The following is a 21,274-nucleotide window of genomic DNA, read 5'->3' on the forward strand; positions in this document are numbered from 1 at the left end:
AAGTGAAAAGTGAGGTAACAAAGTCTTCATTGTTAACTGGACTTCAAAGCTATGTTAGCAAGTTAGCCATTAAGGGTTTGAAAATTCTTTGTGTCTCTGGACATAAAAGATATTTCATAATGTAATATGGATGATTTAATGATACACTTGCTATGTGCAGTATCCCTGGGGAATTATTGAAAAGATTCAGAAAAACATTCTAGCTTTACTGTGAAGTAACAGTAGTTTTTGGGTTTTATTTTCTTGTTAATATTATGGCCAGAATCCCATCCAAGTTCTCCTGTTCCTTGACTTTGCTTTGAAAACATAGTTTTGGTCTGGAAAATAACCAGTTTTACTCTGAAGAAACATGTTTCTGTAAAAATGTAGGTGAAGTCTGAACTACAGAACACTTGTAGTTTTGTTGCAGTTTTTTTACCTTTTAACTCAAAAAACCCCACCCTTCTGTTTTCATCTGAAACAGCTTTACTTGAAAGTATTTTCAACACGTCTTGAGACTCATGTAGGTTCTATAGCTGAAGAAAAAGCAGTGTAAGCCCATTCACAGAATAACAGAATCAAGTAGGTTGGAAAATACCTTTGAGATTGAGTCCAACCAGTCCCCATGTGAACTAGACCACAGCACTAAATGCCAGATCCAATCTTTTCAACACTGCCAGGGAGAGTGACCCCATCACCTCCTTGGGCAGCCCATTCCAATGCCAAATCACTCTTTCTGTGAAGAACTTCTTCCTGATACCCACCTTAAACCTCCCCTGGCACAGCTTAAGGCTGTGTCATCTTGTCTTGTCACTTGCTGCCTGGGAGAAGAGACCAGCCCGAGCTGGCTACACCTTCCTTTCAGGTGCTTGTAGAGAGTGATAAAGTCATCCCTGAAACCTCCTTTTCTCCAGGTTTAACAGCCCCAGGCTCCCTCAGCTGCTCCTCACAGGACTCACAGAACTGCTTCCTCCTGGATTACAGAGGGGCTATTCTGCTCTCCATCCTCATCTACCAGCTCAGGAGGCCAATTGTCCTGAGGATGACCTGGTTTATTGTTGAAAACTGATGCAAATAAGTTGTTATATGCCTCAGCCTTTCCTTGATAACTACACTCCCCACTGTATCCAATAAAGAATGGAAGTTTTCCTTGCCCCTCTTTTTGCTATATATGTATTTATAAAAACAGTTTTATTACCCTTTACAGAAGTGGCCAGTTTAAGTTCTAATTGAGCTTTTGCCTCTCTGTTGCATTCATCAATACTTCCAACAATAATTTTTTTATCCAAATTCTGCTCATTGTTTTTTACATCGGGTAAAATTTCTGCTGCACTTAGCAGGTGACATAACAGTGTACAGTACATCTAGTAATAGAAAGTATTTTGCCCTTGGCCTAGGAGATAAAAGGATCAGCCTATCCATTGCTTAAATGAAAAACTAACTTATTCAAAACTCCCACTCCCCACATAAACCTAACACACAAGATAGTGAGCATGCTTTGCTGGCAGTAGAATTTTGATGGGTTTTTTTAGTAGTGGTGGTGCTTTATCTACGCACAGCAATTGACTGGCATAACTATAGCAAACAGCTGTTTTGGAGTAGGGTGTAGACTCTCTTAAAGAATAAAAGTGGTTTTATTCTAGACATATTCTGGTCCTTTCTGAACAGACCAATTATTTAAAATTGCTCTCTTAAGTGGTGTTTGCCTATAGCTGCAGACGTGAGTAGTTTGAAGACCTGTAGCTGTGGTCCCCAAAGCAGCATCTTGTGAACATCTTGCCTTTGTGGTTCTTTGTAGCCCTGGGAAAGGAAAAGTCAAAACTGATGCTGCCACTGCTATACTGACGTGGAGAGCAAGTTACTGTGATAACACTTTGCAGGCCAGCTTGCTGAACATTTTTCCTGGGTCAGCAAATGTTTTTTGTATCACTGCTCTTTAGCTCTTGGTGATAAACTTCATCTTTCAATTTACTCCATTTTCTTGTAAGAGAAAACAGTTGTCATTTTTTCAGTTGGTGCCTGATGATGCTCAGGATGTGATATGTAGTCTCCTATGCCTAACTGAATTAATCCTTTCTGTATATGTTCCAATAGAAGAAGCCCTGATGAATAGAGAATTCTGTGAATAGGGTACAGGAGGAAAGCAAGGAAAGCCAGTGGAATGTTAGCTGTGCCTATGTGTAATGGACGTTTTGGTCCTCTTGAAAAAAAAAATCTCTTTGCTTGATTCCTTAGTGTGGATGGTGACATCCCATGTCACCAGTAGGGCTAAAGAACACACTTGCTTACTGCCCACCACTAACATTTTAATTATTTTGCACTGAAATGGAATTGCTGATCACTGACCTGCAGTGGCTTGTAACATTAGCCAATATACTTAGATATTCATAACCCTTGGTTATAAAAGGCACTTTCCTAGAAGCAGGAAAGAGATTTAGGTTGTGTTGGGAAAGCTGTAATTTGAGTTGCTGTGCTTTACCACATGTTATTTACAAGAGCAGCATCCTGTTGATGTGTAGTTAAACAAGTCTTTTCTCTCCCTTTTTTCTCTACCTTTGTAATTCAGGAAAATTCTGTGTGAATTTTTTTTGTTTAAAAATAAGAGTAGTAAGATACATGACTGGACCTTCAACATTCAGGAATTGCTGATGTTGTGCTTATAGTCTTGTACATATTCTTGGAATAGTCATGCTACCCTCTTAGATGAAATAATAGAATGCAACAAATGTTTTTGGTATTCTTTTTAGCTGCAGACTAACAACAGGATTGTAGCAGATCCCCAAGAACAAGACAGTGTACCAGAAGCACCAAGCCCTTGCTGTTTGAGGAAAGAGCTCATTTTCTTTCATTTAATGGTACTTTATCTTACAGCTATATCAGTCCTGCAAATAAGTACAACCACACAGGCTTCATCATTCTGTTAGAGTTACTGGATGCAGCTACTATCTCTGCAAAATTGGGAGGAAATACAAGATTAGCAAGGGAGTATTTGTTCCTGTCTCTGCTCATCTCATAAGTTACAGTGAAACTTCCCTGAAAAGAGAGGATTCTAAGAGACTGCTACAAGCACTTAAGCCTAAAACTGGAAAGCTAGTATCACTATAAACTGTTTTTCTTGTGAAATTGACAGAAGATCATTGACTCAAAGGAAGAGTTAAACTCCCAAGATCAGTTATTTTTGCATTAGCATGCTGTATATTTACTACAGTGGTTTCAATAACAGAATATAGGGCAAGATTAAAATTCTATTCCAAGTGTTTCTGTTCATGGCTACTATTGTATTTGAATATAACAAGCATAGTCTATGTAGATATAAAAATACTACATAATTTCTATATGATGAAAAAGGGAAATTATGTAAAAAGAAGGAGTTTGTGCTGTTTTATAAATTGTTCAATTGAAGTAATTTAAGTCATCAGAGTCTGACATTTTGATGACTCTGGATATACCTGGAATTACATATTATATACGTTACTTCTAATTTATACCAGCTCACTTGAATTTTTTGCTTGATGTGCTCCTCTGCTTCAGAGTGAACTCAAAGTGTTACAAACTCCCAAGTCTTTGTTTTTATGGTTTTTGAAGATGTGTGTGGTAAACTTCATGCAGCATTATTGACTGACAAAAAAGAATTGAGATATTCCATATTTAGATGTTATCATATAAATGCTGTCATATGCTTCTTGTGTTATTTTAAAGAAAGAATATTTTAAAATTTTGTGGTTCTGGTGCTGCTGCAAGTATTATAGACCTGATAAAATTGGAACACCAGTTCTACAAACAAATCATTGTGACTCATAGTATTTGCAAATATAGGTTAAAGATGGTGGGATATTTTGCTTATCTTAATATGAAGTCTTGGAAAGAGAGCTTGTCCTAATGCATGGAAATGCACCGTAACTCTGGTTGAGGACAGTATATTTTAGTCAATTTTATGTTAAAATTAGCAGATGTAACAGACCAGAAATTAGCATGTCCTCTCTTTTGTTGCCTGGAAGAAGCATTTACATTAAATCAGGACATTGTCATTCGAGTCTCTAGATGGCATTAGAAATTTCCTGTTAACAAAGGCACCCAATTTCTGTCTAATATGAAGGACGAATATACTGGTTTTATTTTTTTGATAAAAGATAGGCTCTGTGGTGTCAGTTCTAAGAAGGTCAATAAGGGGAGCTAATTAAACTTTACTTGTTGAGAGTTTGCACCAGGATTGACATTTCCTATACACAGTCTATTAACATTTGCAAATTCTTATTTTTAGATGGCTGACTTACCTATAGCTGTCAGATGCACCCTTGACAGTTGGATTTTCATTTGCAGTCATTAAGTCTAGAGCAAGAATCTGATTACTTAAAGACTACACACTTTGATTTGATCCCAAGTTCTGCTCAGTGAATATAACTGGTAGCCACTGTTCTTAAATTTAGTTAGCATTTAGTATTGTTCTAGATCCTACTATAATGTTACAGTGCCCTCAGAAGTTACTTTGTTTCAAAGCCATGGGTGATTCTTTATGTATTTGTGGTGGTTGAGAACATGAAATTTTTTTCTTTAAGGACATCATTCTCTGCACGTTTGCTCTGTGTAAGTTAATGTAACCATATAGTCTTCTCTGTGATAGAACAGACTGTCAGTAAATTGAAGTTTGTTCTCTGTCCAAGATGGGCAAAAATGTGGTTCTCTCCAAAAATGTTATTGTATTGAAAAGTGTCACCATGGTGCTATCATTCTGTTCTGTAGCTCTACTCAGCAGAAATCAATTTCTGTAGTGAGGATGTTGGTCTTGCAAAAGTGTGCAAACCACACCATGGGCCTGAAGGATCATTTGATTTTTATCTTCTTCGTTGTCTTGCTCCAGTCCTGAAAGAGTAGCAGACTTGACTAGTAACTGATTTCAAGATTTCAGGGGTTGAGGTTTGGTTGGGGTTTTTTTTTTTTTTTCCTTGTGGCTTGCTACTAAAAGCCTGATCCTCAGTGTTTTATTATGTGGTGAAAGAGGAAGTAAGCTGGGGAGCTTGTCAAAATTTAGGAGGTACTGCCTGGCCTCTGGTCTGCTGACACAACAAAGCTCTTGTAAGTTTGCTTTGGGAGTGGAGACCATTTGGAGTGAATGTGTGTGCAAAGACCCAGGTTTGTTCTTGGAATCTGTAAATTTTGGTAAAGTTAAGGAGGACGGTAATTGTGAAATCTGGAATAAAGTTTGCAGTGGTGTTATCAGCCTCTCATTAAAGTTGTAGTAAGGTACTTTTAAGACTGTTAGGGTTGAACTGAAAGCTCGCCTTACTGGTTATACAGAAAAGTCAGGCTAAGCCTCAATATATAGTGAATAGCCCTTTTATTAATCTCTGATTTTTACAGGTGTATCTAAAGAATTATCTGGGTCATAGAAAACAGTTATCTATGTGTGTTCTTGGGTGTTTTTTACCTTCTGAGAGACAGAGTAATGTTTGTGGCAGAAGGCTGTTGATCCACTTGTCTTTCCACATAAGCAGCTCTCCAGAGGCTCAGGTGTTAAGGAAGAATGTAGAGGGGGAGAAGTGCATATACAGACAGTTTTGTGAATTGTATCTTGTGTTGGGTCAGACTGTTCATTGTGTCTGGATTTTTTTTTTTTTTTTTTTTTTACAGTTTCTACTTTCTTCAATGAAGTAAAAGTATTTTCAGTTTCCTCACAGCAGGCTTGCATGTCTCTGCAGAAGTTTGTCATGAAAGGAAGGACATTTATAATTCTTACTTTTTTTCTAGAGGAATGAGTAGCCAAAATACAATAAAGCACAGAAACAGATACTGGGCTTTAGTGGAGAATTTAATATCTTCATTTTCTGCCTACTCTTTGTTTCTGATCACTCATACTTCACCACAAAATACAAATCACATTTCATTTTAGAAACCTCAGGATCTGCTGTGGCTGGCCTCATGGGCAGGAAGGAGATGTCTGAGCACAGACCTAGAGGCACTGAAAGGTTCTAGCATTGTAGCTGGCTACATCCTAGTCTGGTGAGGAGAGAAAATGAAATCTCTGAGATTTTTTTTGGACTGGCATCTAACAATGCTAAAAAGCAGTATTTGCCAACTAGCAAAAGCAAAGCTGATAGGCAAAGAAAATTGTTGAGAGCACTGTATGTTGCAATGGTAGTGGTACTGGGTTAGGGTTTTTTCTTAAAAGCTCTGTATAATTCCAGTGGCATGCTTCTTGGATATCTGTGCATTTTTCATTTACATTTTGACATTTAAATTTACGATCCTGTAATTTTGCAGCTCATCTTACATACGCTTTTTTCAATGGCAAATTGAAATCACAGATGAAGTGCGCTTGAGTACAGAAAAAAAATGTTTAGTGGGATGGGGGAAAAATGTTGTAGCACACAAACATATTCCTTGGCTGCAAGCTTGTATGTGCAAATTAGGCTCACTTATGAGAACGACCTTTTTCATTTTTTCTTGTGCTAACATATCCCAAGGAAAGTGCATATGGTTCCTCAAAGTATTAAAATGTATCCCGCTGCTGGCATGGGAGGGAGCACAGCATACTCAAGAACTTGCCAGCAAACTGCAGTAAAGATACAACTGGACTATTGGATTTGTGGTGAAAGCTTAGCAACTTTGCTAGAAGTTCTTTGGCTAGAAGTTCTATGGTCCAAAATTAAGTTCTGTCCTTCAGATGTAAGGTAACATAGAACAAAAAAAGTTCTTTACCACTTTTGTCATGCTCTCTCTCTTTATTTTTAAAAAGTATATTATTTTTAAAAGTCAAGTGTATGAGAAGTATTTTCTGCTGAAGTATTTGCCCTGATGTTTGTGTTCTACAAGAAACTTAGTAATTAGATATCTACACATTAGAGCTAATAAGCAGCACTATTGCAAGAAGTGTAGTGCTAAGAAAATTTTATTTGAATGCATGATATTGTTTTGACCAAGGATAGCCAAATAGAAGACTGGAACAGGCTGGCACCCATCATAAATTTAAAATTTTGATCATGCAATCAATGTTTTTTTCTCAGACTGAAATTATGTATAGAGGTTTTCATTCATCATATCAAACAGAAATTCAATCAAATGATTTTATGTGTAAGCAGCACAAAATGGCTGTTGATGAAATCTTACAAAAGGATGTAGAAATTGAAGCAGGAGTTTCGAGGCTGTCTGGTTGTGCTGAGATGGTAGTTCTCTCAAATTCATTCATACTTACTTACGGGAACATTGGTAGTTGCATGTCATAAGCAGAATGTCATTAGCATCATTGTGATTAATCAAGTCACAGCACATCAGGCAATGTGTATATTGGATTTTGTCTCCTTTTCCATGGTCTCTTGTGAACTAAGTGAGGTCAGGCATAGTTGGTGTTTAGCTAAAGGAACAGCTGGAAAACTGGTGGAGGAAAAACCGATTTTAACAGGTAACTTGTTAACTTGTTTCTGCAAGTCAGCACTTTATTGATATTGACAGAGTATCATTTGGGAAAAACTGCTTCATAGTACCTGATAAATTTGGGATGGAAGTTTAAAAAAGATATTGAAATCTGACATTTGAGTAATTTTTTCCTCAGATGAGATGTAGCACTGCCAGATCTGTGCTATAGTTATAGATTTTTTGAACACTTCTGGTTTTTCAGAGGGTGGTGGTGATTTATATATTATTTATTTTAAGGTTCTGCTTTAATATTTTGAGAGTATTGCAAGAGGCAGTCATGAAAGAGTATTTGTACTTCATTACAGAGGTGGCTTATATAACTGGAAAACCCAAAGATAAAATAATGGAACACTGGAAATCATTGTCTCTTTTTTTTCATAATTGCATTTGCTCTTTTTTTTTTTCTTGAAATGTCAGTACACCCAGGAGAATAAAAAGCTTGGGAATTTTCATAGTTTCAAGTGAGTTATAGCTTTAGATGGGTGCCTTTTGTCATTGACAATAATAACAGTGTGCTTTTGATATAACTAAAGAATATGTAAAATACATACAGAATTACTTTCAGAAGATTTGTTTTCTTTTGTTGCCAGGGTGTTTTTTGGTTTGGATAATATTATATTGCATGACTGAAAGCAGCATTTTGTTGATCTTCATTCCAGAAAAATTAGAAATCTTTTAAGATTTAAGATTCTAAGAGTTAAGATTATTAATACTAAGTATAAAGATGCTTTTAGGTCTTTAAAGAAGAAACAGATACTCTTCAAAATAAGATGGACTTCCTGTAGCAATTTGAGTTGACATTTTCATGTAACAAGTTCTACAATCTTTTAAGATTTGTTTAGGCTACTGCTGAAAATGCAGGTCCTATTCTGAGTTACTGTCTGCAGAAGCTATTACTGTTGTGAACTGCATGGCAAGATGTGTGCCAGGTTAGAGTAAAATACCTGGATAATCTATGTAATAATAAAAAAACCCACATGTAAACTAATGTAAAAAAAAATAGTTACCTTCGTGCATGTCTTGGATTTCTCTCTCCTCACTTCCATTGTACTTTGTCTCAGCAAGTGTATAATATCAGTGCTGTATTCCTTTGTCAGAGCCTGCCAGTTTGTTTTTATTTGTTTCTGTATCTCTTGGAGGCAGGATCAGATCTGGGACTTAAATTTCCTTCCTTGTGACTCTTAATTCTGGGACAGTTTTGCTTCTGGCAGTTTCACCTTGGGCTCTCTAGTTTTCCCTATGTGGTGGACCTTGGAAAATCTGTATTCTCAGATTACCTAAAGAAAATTCTTCTGTTTTCACCTCTCCTATTGCAATGGTTACTTGGAGGTTTTTCCAATGCTGCCTGATATGTATAGTGAATAACTGTTTTCCTTGTACTGTAGGTAGCTGAAGTGGTAGATTTGCTTCTTCGAAGCAAATTTACAAAGGATGGCGTGGCATCCATTTTTCATTTTTCTTTTCACTCATGCTGCTACTCCAAGAGTGACATTTCAGTAAGGTGTTCTCTTTTTGCAGTTCTAGAGTGGCTCTTTTTACGCCTCTGTTAGCAGTGCTGCCTTCTACTTGTTTGCCATGCTGTCAAAATCGTTGGGAGTTGTGGGGAGAAATTAGGCTCCTGCTTCACACTCCAGCACTACTTCCTCTTGCCAGTTTTTTCTCATGTACTCCAGATATTCCTACAGACTTAAGTGTCTTAACTTGCCTTCCAGACTCTGGCACCAGGCAGTCAAGGAAAAACTGGGGTGGTCAGTACCATCAACACCTTTCCCAAATAACTCTGTAATTTCAGTAAAGCAGCTCCTACTCTTTCTTTGTGTTGGTGTTCTGTCTTAGAATCTTTTTCTGTTATGTCCGGTCCAAATAAAGCAGTTGGTGTGAGGGCTGAGTTTTCTTGTGTTACAGGTGAAGTGTGCAGTCCTTTGCAGTGATAAAAACATGGTTTTGCCTTTCACTCCCCACCCCATTCTGAATTTAGTGCTGTTCCATAAACTTGCTAAACTGAAGTTCAGGTCCTTTACACAATGCTTGTTCTGCAGTGCCATCCCTTTTGAAAGGGACTGTGTTAAATTGTAACCTGATTTAAGTGGAGTACTAGTTAAAAGTTTTACCCTACCTGTGTACCTTTCAACTGTCTTTGTAGCTTTCCAGCTTCTTTCTTGCCCTTCTTGAACATAGGAGTGATGCTTTCTTCCAGTCCTTGGGAACCTCCCCTGATTACAATGACTTTTTAAAGATCATGGAGTGACCTGGCAATAATGTTAGGTAGTTTCTTCAGCACTCGTGGGTGCACATCTGACTTGTTTAAAAGTTCCCTAACGTTACCCTCATTCACTGCTATTGACCAAGTTCATATTTCAAAGATCAAACTTGATTTATGTTTTATGATAAAACATAAAACATGGAGCATGGAAATGGTGAGTTTTGGTGTAGTCAGCAGGTGAAGAACAGTATCCTGAAATGACAAAGGTGTATTGGAGTTGCTGGAATGTTGACCATGGCAGTGGCCAGTGGATTGATCCTTGAAGATGTAGACAACAATAGGCACTTCTTGTCATCTGAATATGTGCTTCTGAACAGGCTGTGCAACCAAACCATCCAAGGAATTTTATGCTAAGTAATGTTAGGTATCTACAGCATAAGCACTGCTGGTAACTCTTGGAATTTTGGTGGAATGGACCCCACTGTTAGATTGTATTTGTGCATGGATTGCCTGGTACCAAACAGAAAAACATACAACTACCAACACAAAAATTGTGTGTGATTAACTATCTGTAGAACTTGTTGCTTAATGCAGTCTCATTTGATGTGCTGGAAGACTTCTCATCCATACCCTAGCACATTTCTGGCTTCTCTGTGCATACTGAATGCTTGTTATCCTCTTGATCTTTGCCAAATATAGTCACATCTTTAGTAGCTCACACATTTCCAAAATGTATTATTGGTTGTTTTATGAAGTTGAGTGGGTTTTGAGAACTTTGGGTTGTGTGGTGATTTTTTTGAATCTCGCTTATTAGTGATAACTGGTGTGATACTGGGAGCAGATTGGAGAGGAGTGGACCTGGAAATTTGTGCTTGCTATAAAGATAAGTTTTTAGATACTGCATTTGTCCTTGAGATGCTGCTGTTCAGTGGAAAAAACCCCACCAAACCACAAAATTCACACAAAGTAGTTAACAAAAATAAGCAGTAGAGAATTTATGTGCCAGCCCTCATGGAAAGGGCATGAATTTCAGAGGAAGTTGGATTAGAAATACTGATTTTTTATAGTATTTTGATAATAAAATAATTTCTAATCTGGTTAGAATGGAGGGAATACTTTGATCTGAAATGTGTGATTTGGACTCCTGACATGCAGTCAAAAAACCTGATGCGAGTTCTGCTTCAACCTTTCCACTATTTTTACTTTTTCCCCTCATTTTTGGCACAAAACATACTAAACAACTAAACCACTGGAGGAATTAGCTGAATTCAGTAGCAAAAATCTATGTTAGCTTGCACTGCCAGCAGTTGGTGCTTCAGACTTTTCCAGAGAGGTACCAAATTGAATGCTGTACCAAATCAAATTCTCTTGATACTACCAACCATCTGTGGAAAAGAAAACACTTGTATATCATGTGCCATGGCTATAACTGAAAGATTTAAATGCAAAGAGATTTTCTTTCTTTTACAAATTGCCAGCAAGAATAATCTCTACTTTTTATGACATAATGAAGATGAGTTTACAGTTCACTATATCTTCTCTGAATAATTCCACATGCAATACAATTTGAAGTACACTTTAGTACCAGTGGATGTAAACAGTCAGATTTCTATTTCTTGTTTGAATTCATTATTTTAATCCCTGTCAGATTCATATTTGTGGTAGTAATGTACCCTATGTGGCGAGTGCTGAGAAAACATTTATAAAAAGCTTTGCCAAAGAAATCTGCCTATATAGACTACAGTGACTTTACTGTTGAGAGTCTTCATGTGTTTATGGAAAAAACCCATAGTAGTTGAGCAAGTCTGATTTGTAGATTTTGTTGCTGAAATACCCAAGTTACTTAATAACTCTAATACAAGAGATAGAGTAGTACAGCAGTTCTATTGATATGTTGGCAAAGAAGCAAACATGACTGGTCTTTACCATCTGTTTATAATGCTATATAAAGAAGACCTTACTGGTTGCCATGGAAACCAGCATTTCCAAAACCACAAGTGTTTGCTTAAAATCTCAGGCCTTCTGAAGTCTTGCATTTTCTGAGGAAAAAGAGAATTGAAAATATCTAAAGTTTTCTAGTGATTTATATTTCCTAACAATTGTTTTGCTGTAAAATACTTCCAGTATTTTTGCTCTGTGTCTTCTTTCAAGACATGAGAAATTTAAAGCATGCTGCTGGTACCTTCATGAGCTTATTTGATGCTTAGCAATCATCCACGAAAAGGTGACAGATACTTGTTGGGTTTTAGGTTGATCTTTGTAAAAGGAAGGGTTTTAGTTCAGATCAACAAGCCCAATTGTGATATTGACACAGTGGAGTGACAAATGCAGAATTTGGGTGGAGGTCACATTGAAAATTCTCCGTAACCTTAAGTAAAATCCCAGATTCATCTCAATTTTCAGAGTTGGTCACTTGGGTCTCACTGAAAAAAAAAAGACTGTCTGGAATTAGAAGTCTAGAGAAAAACAGCAAATGAAGATAATACTGTTAAGAGTTAAAGTCTAAGTGTGTCTGTGGTCTCCACTCTTGGCTTGAAATTTTTTAAAAAGTTTGCTTTGATTACTTTGAACTATTGAAAAACCCTTAGGTATAGTATTTAGAAGTATATACTCTTGTCATAGAGTCTGGAAGTGTTTATTTTTTTTTCTCATTTGGGACTGTATGTTCATATTGCTGCCTTGCACTTTGTGCTAATCATCCACTATGTTTTAAGGTGCTTTTCCCCCCACTGGCTTACAAAAGGCTGCTGCTGTATATAAACACCTAACTCTACTAAGTAGTGACACTGTGGAGGTGCTGCATTTGGAGTAATGCTGTTGGTTGGGTTTCAACCACCTAATTTTTATTTCTACCTAGAAGAAAGCTTTTTGTTTATGGCACTCTTGGCATGTGTTTGGCTTGAGCTACTTGAAGGGAGAGCAGTCTCTTGAAGCACAAAATTTGGAACCTCTTTCTCACTACTAGTCAAGAGCCTTCAGTGTTTTTAGGGAAGAAATATTAGTAATTAATTCATCTGAATAATGCTGAAAATCAGTGAAGTTGTATCTAGAAATCTTATTCAGTAAGGAAGGTTAAAGGAACCTTTTATATCATTCTGCCATGGCAATACATAGGCTAACATTTTTGCCTTTTTTTATTTCATCCATTTGTAAAACAAGCTGTGAGCATTTTCAGTCTGAGATAATGGCCCAGAGCTGACCTTTTTCATTGTTACATTTTCCTAGTAAAGTTTATTTAATGCAAAATACATTTTTATGACAGGCTCTACAAATGCTGAATATTGCTGAAGTGACACTGAACCTCCAGAGGTGTCTGAATTCATTAGCCTTCTGAAGCCAATCATCTTTCTGTCATTCACTGAACTCTTCCAAAATATTTTTATTCCTTTCACTTAGCAGATTATTCCTGCATCTGAGAGAGCCTGTTCCCAGAAAAGTAGTCTTGTGCTTGAGTCCACCTGTTGATACTGGTTGGCAGTGGGGTGTTAGACCTCCCACAAAGTTTAAATAAAGTAAATATTGATGGAGAAATCAGACACACAAAATTTAGGTTTCTGTCTAAGTATTTGTGGTTAGAAAAATAAGGGTGCCAGACCTGCAAGCTACTCCTGGTCAAAGTAATTGCACTCAGACACTAACTGCATTTTTTCATGTTAGCTTGCCTGCTATACCCATCACATTTCAAATCAAGTTCCTGACCAGGAAAAACAGTGGAGACTGGCAGTTGGTTTAAAAATACATTTTGGTGGTTTGTTTCCCATGTGGTGCTTTTACTGTTATTCTTAAAGTGGTCCTTTTTGCCTCTACCACTCATAGGATCTCATGGTGGAGGGTAGAATTACTTAAACTAATAATAGTAGTTAATAATTATTTTACTGAATAATCAATGTCTTTGAGACAAATGTGTGACAAATTATAGCTGCCTTTATTTTTACAGTGCAGTTTTGCAGTGTCCATAATAGGTATTTTTCAGATCTTAGATGACCATGCAGCCTCAAAACAGCCTTTTTCATGCTCAGTGTCAAACTGTTCTGTGCATTTGGATCTTTTCTTCTCACTAAGCAAATCTTTTTCTTCTTTGCCTTCATCTAACCAGATAAGTTTTGCAGAAAAATGGGATTTGTTTAAGTATGGGCTTTTTTGTTGTTGTTGGGGTTTTTGTTTGTTGGGGTTTTTTTGCTTTTTTGTTTGGTTTGGGTTTTTTTAGTGGATTGGTTTTGTTTGTTTGTTTATTGGTTTTGTTTTTAAAAGTAACTCGTTCCATTGATCCTAAGGAAAACCCTACCCTAAAGGAAATAAGTGCATCAAAACCCCTGTAAATAATATGCATCTATGTAGCTGATCTTCATAGGGGAATGATTCAAATAACCTCTGCCTTTTTGGGAAATCAAATAAACCTAGCAGCACTCAATGGTAGACTAATACAAGTGTCTAAATAGGGTTCTACAGACTCCAGGGAAAACTATGTGGTTTTTTATTTCAAGAATTCGAAGCCTGTATTGATTTCTAGGAGCTACAAGTGCTCAGTTACAATTAACTCCAAGTTACCATGGCCAAGTATCTGTATTTTTTTTTTGTGCTTGATCCACAGCCTGTAGTTTCTTAAACTTAAGATTTGGGTTTTGTGGGTTTGCCCATTTGAATCCCCACAGTTTTATTCAACCTTCTGACTTTTATAGTTTCCTGGAAGGCTTCATCTTTTTTGATCATTGTTGTGTTTTAGAAGCTGTTGCAATTTTCTTCTCAAAAGTAGTGCAATATTTGGGATAGTTACTAAAGCCTGAAGAAATGAGTGCATGTAGCTGTTCCAGAAAGAGATCAGTCTCTCTTCCAGTCTTGAAGGGTGTTGTGGTTTTTCCTTGAGATTCTTGAAAAAGCTATGTGCAAGACTTTATCTTGGGATAAATTACTTCTGGGAATGATGCAATTACACCAAATTCCATGTGCCTCCTGCCTCCTACCTGGGACTGCAGTTTTCCACTCTCCCGGTCCCTGTGAAGATCACGTTTAATAAACAATAGTGTGATGAAACTTTGGATGGAATTTTCTCCATTATTTAAGAAATATTTCTCCCTGTTAGCAATACCCCATGAAAATTGAGCAGTTGGAGTCACTTTGAGTTGTAAAGGACCCCAGGAGTTTTCCTCTAGGAGCTTTCTGTTCGCGAAGCTACACTGTCACAACCCTCTTCCAAAATAAAACAACAAAGACCACCTTTGTGTTTCTGTTCAGTTTGTGAAAAATATATATAATATTTTAAAGACACACTCTTATTTCTGAATTTTGGGGACTTTTGAACACCTGAATTTTGTACAATGATCTTTACTCACTCTCTCCAACTGAGTAGGTGTCTGAGACTTCATAAATGGAAGAAAAGGTACCCAAATCTATACAGCTCTCTGCATTCCAAAAAATGCTGCAGCTGTTGTGGAACTGAGCATTTTGAGGCCTGTTTTTTTACTGAAGACCTTGGTTTCAATTCATTCCCAAGTACTCCTAAGTCTAAGTGTAGCCAAGTGAAAGCACAGATACAACATTTTCTGTGTTAGTTTTTCACTTACTCTGCCTGTAAATGTGTAGCTATGAGCCCGTAAATTTCAGGCAAGTACTTCCTCACAGGACCACAACCATTCTTGTTTTCACATGACTAAGTTACAAAGATTTCCTTGTGTCATAAGTGAAAGCCACACTTCTAAATTACCTTTTTAATTTTTTTGCTTTTGGATGAAAAGCTAGTGCAGAGACAGGTCCCTGTCTTTTTCACACCAGAGTTTTATTTGGTGTTTTGTCTGTGAAATCTTGTTTCATTTGTGAAACCTTGTGTTTCTTTGTGACTGGCTTCACAAAGCTGATGGGGTGAGACCCCTTATTTCTCAGATGCAGGTGGAGCATCTGGGAGGTTACTCCCTTGTAACCTGGTCTAAGAGCATATTCCTGCAATGTGGGACAGGAACATCAATTCCTCCAAGCCTGGTGTGACTCATTGGACAGGTCTGCCCTTGCTGGATAAACTCTTTAATTACCAGTCAGTTACATAATGGTGATGAGCCCCATCCCATTTTTCACAAGCCTGTTTTTCAGGTAAGGAAATTTCCCAAACCTCAATACTCATTTTCCATATGCAAAGAGATGTTTAGTTGTCCAAACCCAAGAATAAGTTTCTAAAATACATGTTCTCACCTGCAGCCTCTAGTGGGCTTTTGAGTTGAGATGGCATGTGGGTGGCAGAGCATCCCCTCTTCTATAATTTCCTGTCAGCTGTGTATTTAATTTGAATCCCATTTTTTAATGCTGTTCTCTCCATGTGAAGTAAGTGTGTCTCCTTTCCCCTTCTGAATCATGCTCAAAGCACATGTCATGACAAGGCTGATTCTCCTCTACAGATCTGGCTGTGGAAGTTGGAATTGGTCAGGGTTTTTAATGTGTTCTGAAGAGATATGCAAAGGGATATTTAATAAGTACTTGAAACTTGAGCAGCAGGTGAAAACAAGTTGCTATAGATTGCTGTTAGCATATACCAAATGTATAACTTTGAATGCTCTCAGTGTTTAAATATATTCATATTTGAGTGTGATCATGTGGTCAGATGGTGAATCCTATAATTCAGATATGCACATCAATAATACAGTGGTTTAACATCCATTTAAAAAATGAGTATGTCAAAGAGTTTTCTCTTATTTACTTCTGACAAGTCATTAATATAGCAAATTGGATAAAAGCCCTGAGGCTGGTATTTCTTGCATTTCTAATAAGGAAGCCAAGAATCTTGCCAAGTAGCTCCATGCCTTACCTCTAGTGATAGCTATAGAATTGTCTGTTATAATTAATTTCGACAAAATGGGTTGTGTTATTTTTAAAAGGTACCTGCACCTGTAACTGTGAGTGCATCCTGATAACCCTTCTATATTGAGCAAAATGGAAGGTGCTTTCCTGAGATGTTACAGACTGAAAACTCTGTTTATATTGTCACATCTGGGATTGTCAGTTTGAGTTGAGGGGTTTCTTTTTCAGAATAGTTTGTAATTCAGCCTAAAACTAGCCTGGGCTTTCAACGACACTGTCCTGTGCTTATAAATCTTCTTCATCAGTGTAATTGATTTTGGTTGTGTTATAGACTTTCCAAGCTGCTTTTCATTAGAGCTGTGTGGACAGATCATTTTTCCCCCCTCCTTTTGTTTGACAGCTGAACAGGGAAGGTAGGGGAATGGAATTCCTCTCTGTTTCCCTTCCCCTTGTTAACTACACGGGGCTTGTGTATGGCCTGAAACAAAGCGATTGATCTTGTCAATGGGACACCTTCAGTAGAATGCATGGAAATGAAGGGTAAAAATCACCAGAGGAGGTGAGGAGAGCAGTGATCGGTCTGCTTCAGCCCTTACCAGCCCTTACCAGTCCTGTGGCCATCAAACACGCCTGGGTGGGGGTGGAGGGGCTCCTGGAGGGTAACTGATGAAAGGGCTGCAAGCCCCACAGCTCCTGCTTGCTTGGGTCATGAGCAGAACTTTCGGGAAATACTAACAACGTTTAGCTTGTGAGAAACAACTGGTCACTTTGAAAATTTAAAAGGGTTTATTAAACCTTAACAAAAATACAACAAAAGACTACATAAGGAAAAAGCTGCAGCACCGAGAGCTGCCCCTCGTGCGTACCATGTGGCTGGTTCGTCTTCAAGATGGATATTCCATCTTTTATACCCCTGGGGGTTGCATAAGCCAGCCCTGGCCCCTCCCAAAATCTGTCAGTCAGCTCTTCTTTGCCATTTACCGCTGGAGACTGCTTTCTTGTAACTTGATTGGAGATCAGGTGTTGCCATGCCGCACCCCCAAAGCAGCAAGCTTTTCCATTCCCAAATGGAATTCCCAAAGTGCCCCAGGTAAGGGACACGTGCACGCCTTCTTTTTACTTATCTGAGACAACCCAGGTTGTCTGATGGTCACAGTACGGGGGGGAAAGGGAACCATGGGGAGAACAGAGGACATCTAAACTACAATAACATAACTGTACATCACTAAAACTTTTCCTAATATTCACACAATAGTTGTCTTTTTGTTGCAAGAGTCAATCATCTCATTATCCATTTATAATAAGCTAAACATTTAAAACCCCCTTTTTGTCTCTCAAAATACCTTATCACATCAGTTTTGTTAGGAAATTCGTTCTGCATTCTTCATAATTAAATTTGAATTAGCACTACTACCCATGAGTATGGTCTCTTCTGCTACACCCACTTGCAGGGTTAGTTGACTTTATAGTTGCCTGTGCAGGGGGTTTTTTGATGCCTTTTGGTACCATGAAATTATCCTTGTGTCCAGCTCTTCCTTATGGTAACTGTTACAGTTTCCATGTTTCCTCTCTATTGTTTAAATTCACAGTTTAATATAATGAAAAAAAGTGCTAGGAACGTGGTTTTGTCTCATGCAAATAATTTAAAAATCTTTGTGGCATTTAAATATCTAAATACAAATGACGCTTGCAACGAATAGCAGATTTTTGTTATAATAAAAGTGTAACAGCTCTACGGAAATAGCTGCACATGTGGAGCACTGCACAAAGCCCCGAGCGAAAGGTTTGCTTGCTGTATTCCGTGCAGCAGCCGGGCGCTGGCGGTGGGAGGTGTAATTCGCAGCGCATTAGCCATTAGCCGGTGTCACTGGGGGCGTGGGCGGTGCGAGCCCCTTGTGCGTGTGCGCTGTCGCACCGCGCATGTGTCGCAGCCCGGCGCTTCTCCCCTGCGCTCCGGCCTGGGAATCTTTGTTGAGAACACTGTGCTGTATTTAAAACTGTGAATCTGCCAGTTTTCAACTGGGTTACTCTGTCGCACGGATAATATCTAGAGTAAATGCCTTTCCCTCCCCCGAATTCTGAATTCCAAAACGGAATCCTAGAGGTGTTTGACTTTCCTACCTTTTTCTGGTATGCCGTCCCCCGGGGATGAAGTATGTCATTTGCAGATACCCAGCCTCTAAACTTAAGAGGAAGCAAAATTGTGCTAATGATTGAGGGGTTTTTTTGGGTTCCCTATGCATGCGCTTGTGTTGTTCAGCAGAGGTTTTCCAAAAGACTGTCAGCTTGATGTATCTTTTTCTGTGTGCGCAATTTCACTTGGGTTGCTCTTAGTTCACTTTTTTCCCTGGAGGCACCTGTCTCCTGCCACATACCCATCAAGACTAATTGCACAATCTGGAAGACTTTTGTGTTGCTGTTACTTGTGCAGGGTATCTCTGGGGAGCTCAATTCAGAATGTGAATGTGACCCCTGAAGCCATGTCAAGTAGCTGCAGTAGTTTCTGGTGTCTAAAGGATGATCACCGGAGGCTTTATTTGTTTCAAGTCTAATGCGGTTTGCTTTAGTGTGGATATGATACATGTCAGTAACACAACATGTTTTGAAAATGGAGTTAAACTTTGACTACTGATTGGTAATTCATAGGAAATCCTGTCTAAAATTACATCCAAACCATATGTAATGTCGAGGCTGTATGATTAGGTGTAGCAATGATAGACATACTGCTCCTTATTACTTGATTTTTATGTTCTGATCTTCCCCCCACCCACAGCTGCACCTTTCATTTACAGTTTCCTGCTAAGAACGTAAGGTATTCGTTGCTAGTGGTGTTGGAAACCCCCTGAACTTCCCATAACACTGCTTTTGCTATTGCTACACGCTGAGTATTTCAACACAGGTAATTTTCTTCTGTTCCTTACCTGGTCCAAATCAGGTGAAAGTGCTTCACTTCTAGTGTCTGTCTAGGCAGTGGCTTATTTAGAGGCCAGTGCTCCATGTTCCTGTGATGAGCACTTTTTATGTCTACTTTTGTAACATCCTGTCGCTTGACAAGCTGTAGAGCGCTGGGAGTGAAAAAGCAAAGTGTTTTGATTGTTCAGAGTATCACTATAATTTGCTATTTTATTAAAGCATTATTCATTTCTCACTATATCTCTGCCTTTAGTAATACACTCTGATTTTACCACATACATACGTGGAAAAAACCAATTTTTTTCCGAAAACTACTTTTCTTTAAAAATGATGGAGTTTTAAATAGTGTTGAGGAAATATATTTTAATTCAGTTGCATCATCTGTATAACTTCTGTGGTTGTGAGTAGTGTGGTCAATTGGAGTTCAAGCCAGAGAAGTACTTACATCACCACAAACAATTATGAATTCTGTGTCCAGGATGCATACACACTATGTATTATTCATTATATATATTTTCTGTCTTTTTCCTGAGTAGCTTAATGTTCATTGTGACTGATTTTGGAAATCTATAGAGTTTTAAGTGTATAACTGCCTTGGCTGCATTCTGTTAACTGTATATTGGAGCATGGTAAAAAACACATTATATACTTGTGTGTTTGGTGAGAATAGAAATATGCAGGTTACAGATTCACAGAATGCTGAAGGCAAGCAGCTGTCCCCCTCCTCCTTAAAATCCTTCACTACCTGTAGCCAGTAAACAAAATAAAGGTGCATGCCATGTGACCACAGTGTATGTGCCCTTGAGCAGAGATCTGAGCAGTGCAATCTTTCATGGGTCTGAGTGGCTGGGAAGTACTGATGGGCTAAGCTAAAAAAAAAATTCTGCTTTGGGAAGTTAGATAGAATCTCCCTTCTACTGCTTTCAGGGTTGCTGTGAGCATGGGGTATCCTGAGCTGCCAGGCTCACTGGGTTACACCTGACTTGTGCATGACATGAAATGCAAGAGACATGCTGCTCCTTGAAAATAATCAAGATTTAATTCAATCCTAAATACTTGTTTTTCTCTGCAGCAATAGGATTTCATTGTAAGTGTCAGGTAAAAGATGACAGAAGATCATGATTCATAATTGCAACTTATTTCCCTGCTAACATGAATATTAAAGACATGATGGATGGATGGCAGCCTGAGGTCTAAGTCTTTTTTTCCACTTTGGTACAACCATGAACATGGATTGTGAAAATATGTCTTTTTTTTTCTTCTGTTTCAGGGGTTTTGTCTATGATAGCCGAAACAATTTACAGATGCGAGGTTTGGTCGTACTGCTTATTTCCAAAGCTGCTGGACCCAGTACGGCAGAGCTCTCTTTGCAGCACGACATGGTCAGTGGAATTTATTCCAGGTATGTATGCTAGGGTATATTTGATGGGCAATTTCTGGTGGTATCAAAGCATGCTAAGTGGCCTGTTCACCTGTCAAGGAAAATCAATGCTCCCCTAATCACGAAGCTTTGTTCCTCACGTTTATTGTAAGCTTTCCACAGTGAAAACCATTTCCTACTCTTTGTGTAACTCTTATTGTATCTAATGTGGGTTTTTGGGCACAACCAAATTGAAGACATTTGGGTCGAGATAGTTAGTTGAAAGTTTACATTAAGAGGTACTCAGAATAAAAAAACCCCAATGCTAGAAAACATTTTTAAATAGAGTATTTTCATTTTGATTTCCTCCCATGTTATTTGAGTACACCTGTTTAGTAGAAATTTCCGAGCGAGATGCCAGCCTTGTGGGACACCAGTTGGTCTCACTGAGCACAGAAGTTTTTGTATAGCCTGTTTGGAGGGTGTTTTCCCATGCAGCAGCAGTGTAGAATAAAGTTTTTACCTCCCACGTGTCACAGCAGGTTTACTGAGCCTGCCATTATGGTTCCTTAAGCTCTCACTGAGATATTCCAGCTTCATTGAGTTCCTAAATATTTTGTAAGCTT

At 38.2% G+C, this 21,274-nt stretch overlaps 1 protein-coding gene across 1 annotated transcript in view; it reads left to right on the plus strand.

Annotated features, from left to right (window-relative positions):
• PDSS2 (decaprenyl diphosphate synthase subunit 2) overlaps positions 1 to 21,274 on the plus strand; it is a 111,743-nt gene that overhangs the window by 25,893 nt on the left and 64,576 nt on the right. Inside the window, exon 2 of the mRNA XM_071439349.1 lies at positions 20,559 to 20,690. Coding sequence (XP_071295450.1) covers positions 20,559 to 20,690 — 132 coding nt within the window. The remainder of the gene's footprint in view (positions 1 to 20,558; positions 20,691 to 21,274) is intronic.

This window comes from Agelaius tricolor, unplaced genomic scaffold, assembly GCF_023055355.1.
Source record: "Agelaius tricolor isolate 1412-34295 unplaced genomic scaffold, bAgeTri1.0.p SCAF_1, whole genome shotgun sequence".
Taxonomy (NCBI): domain Eukaryota; kingdom Metazoa; phylum Chordata; class Aves; order Passeriformes; family Icteridae; genus Agelaius; species Agelaius tricolor.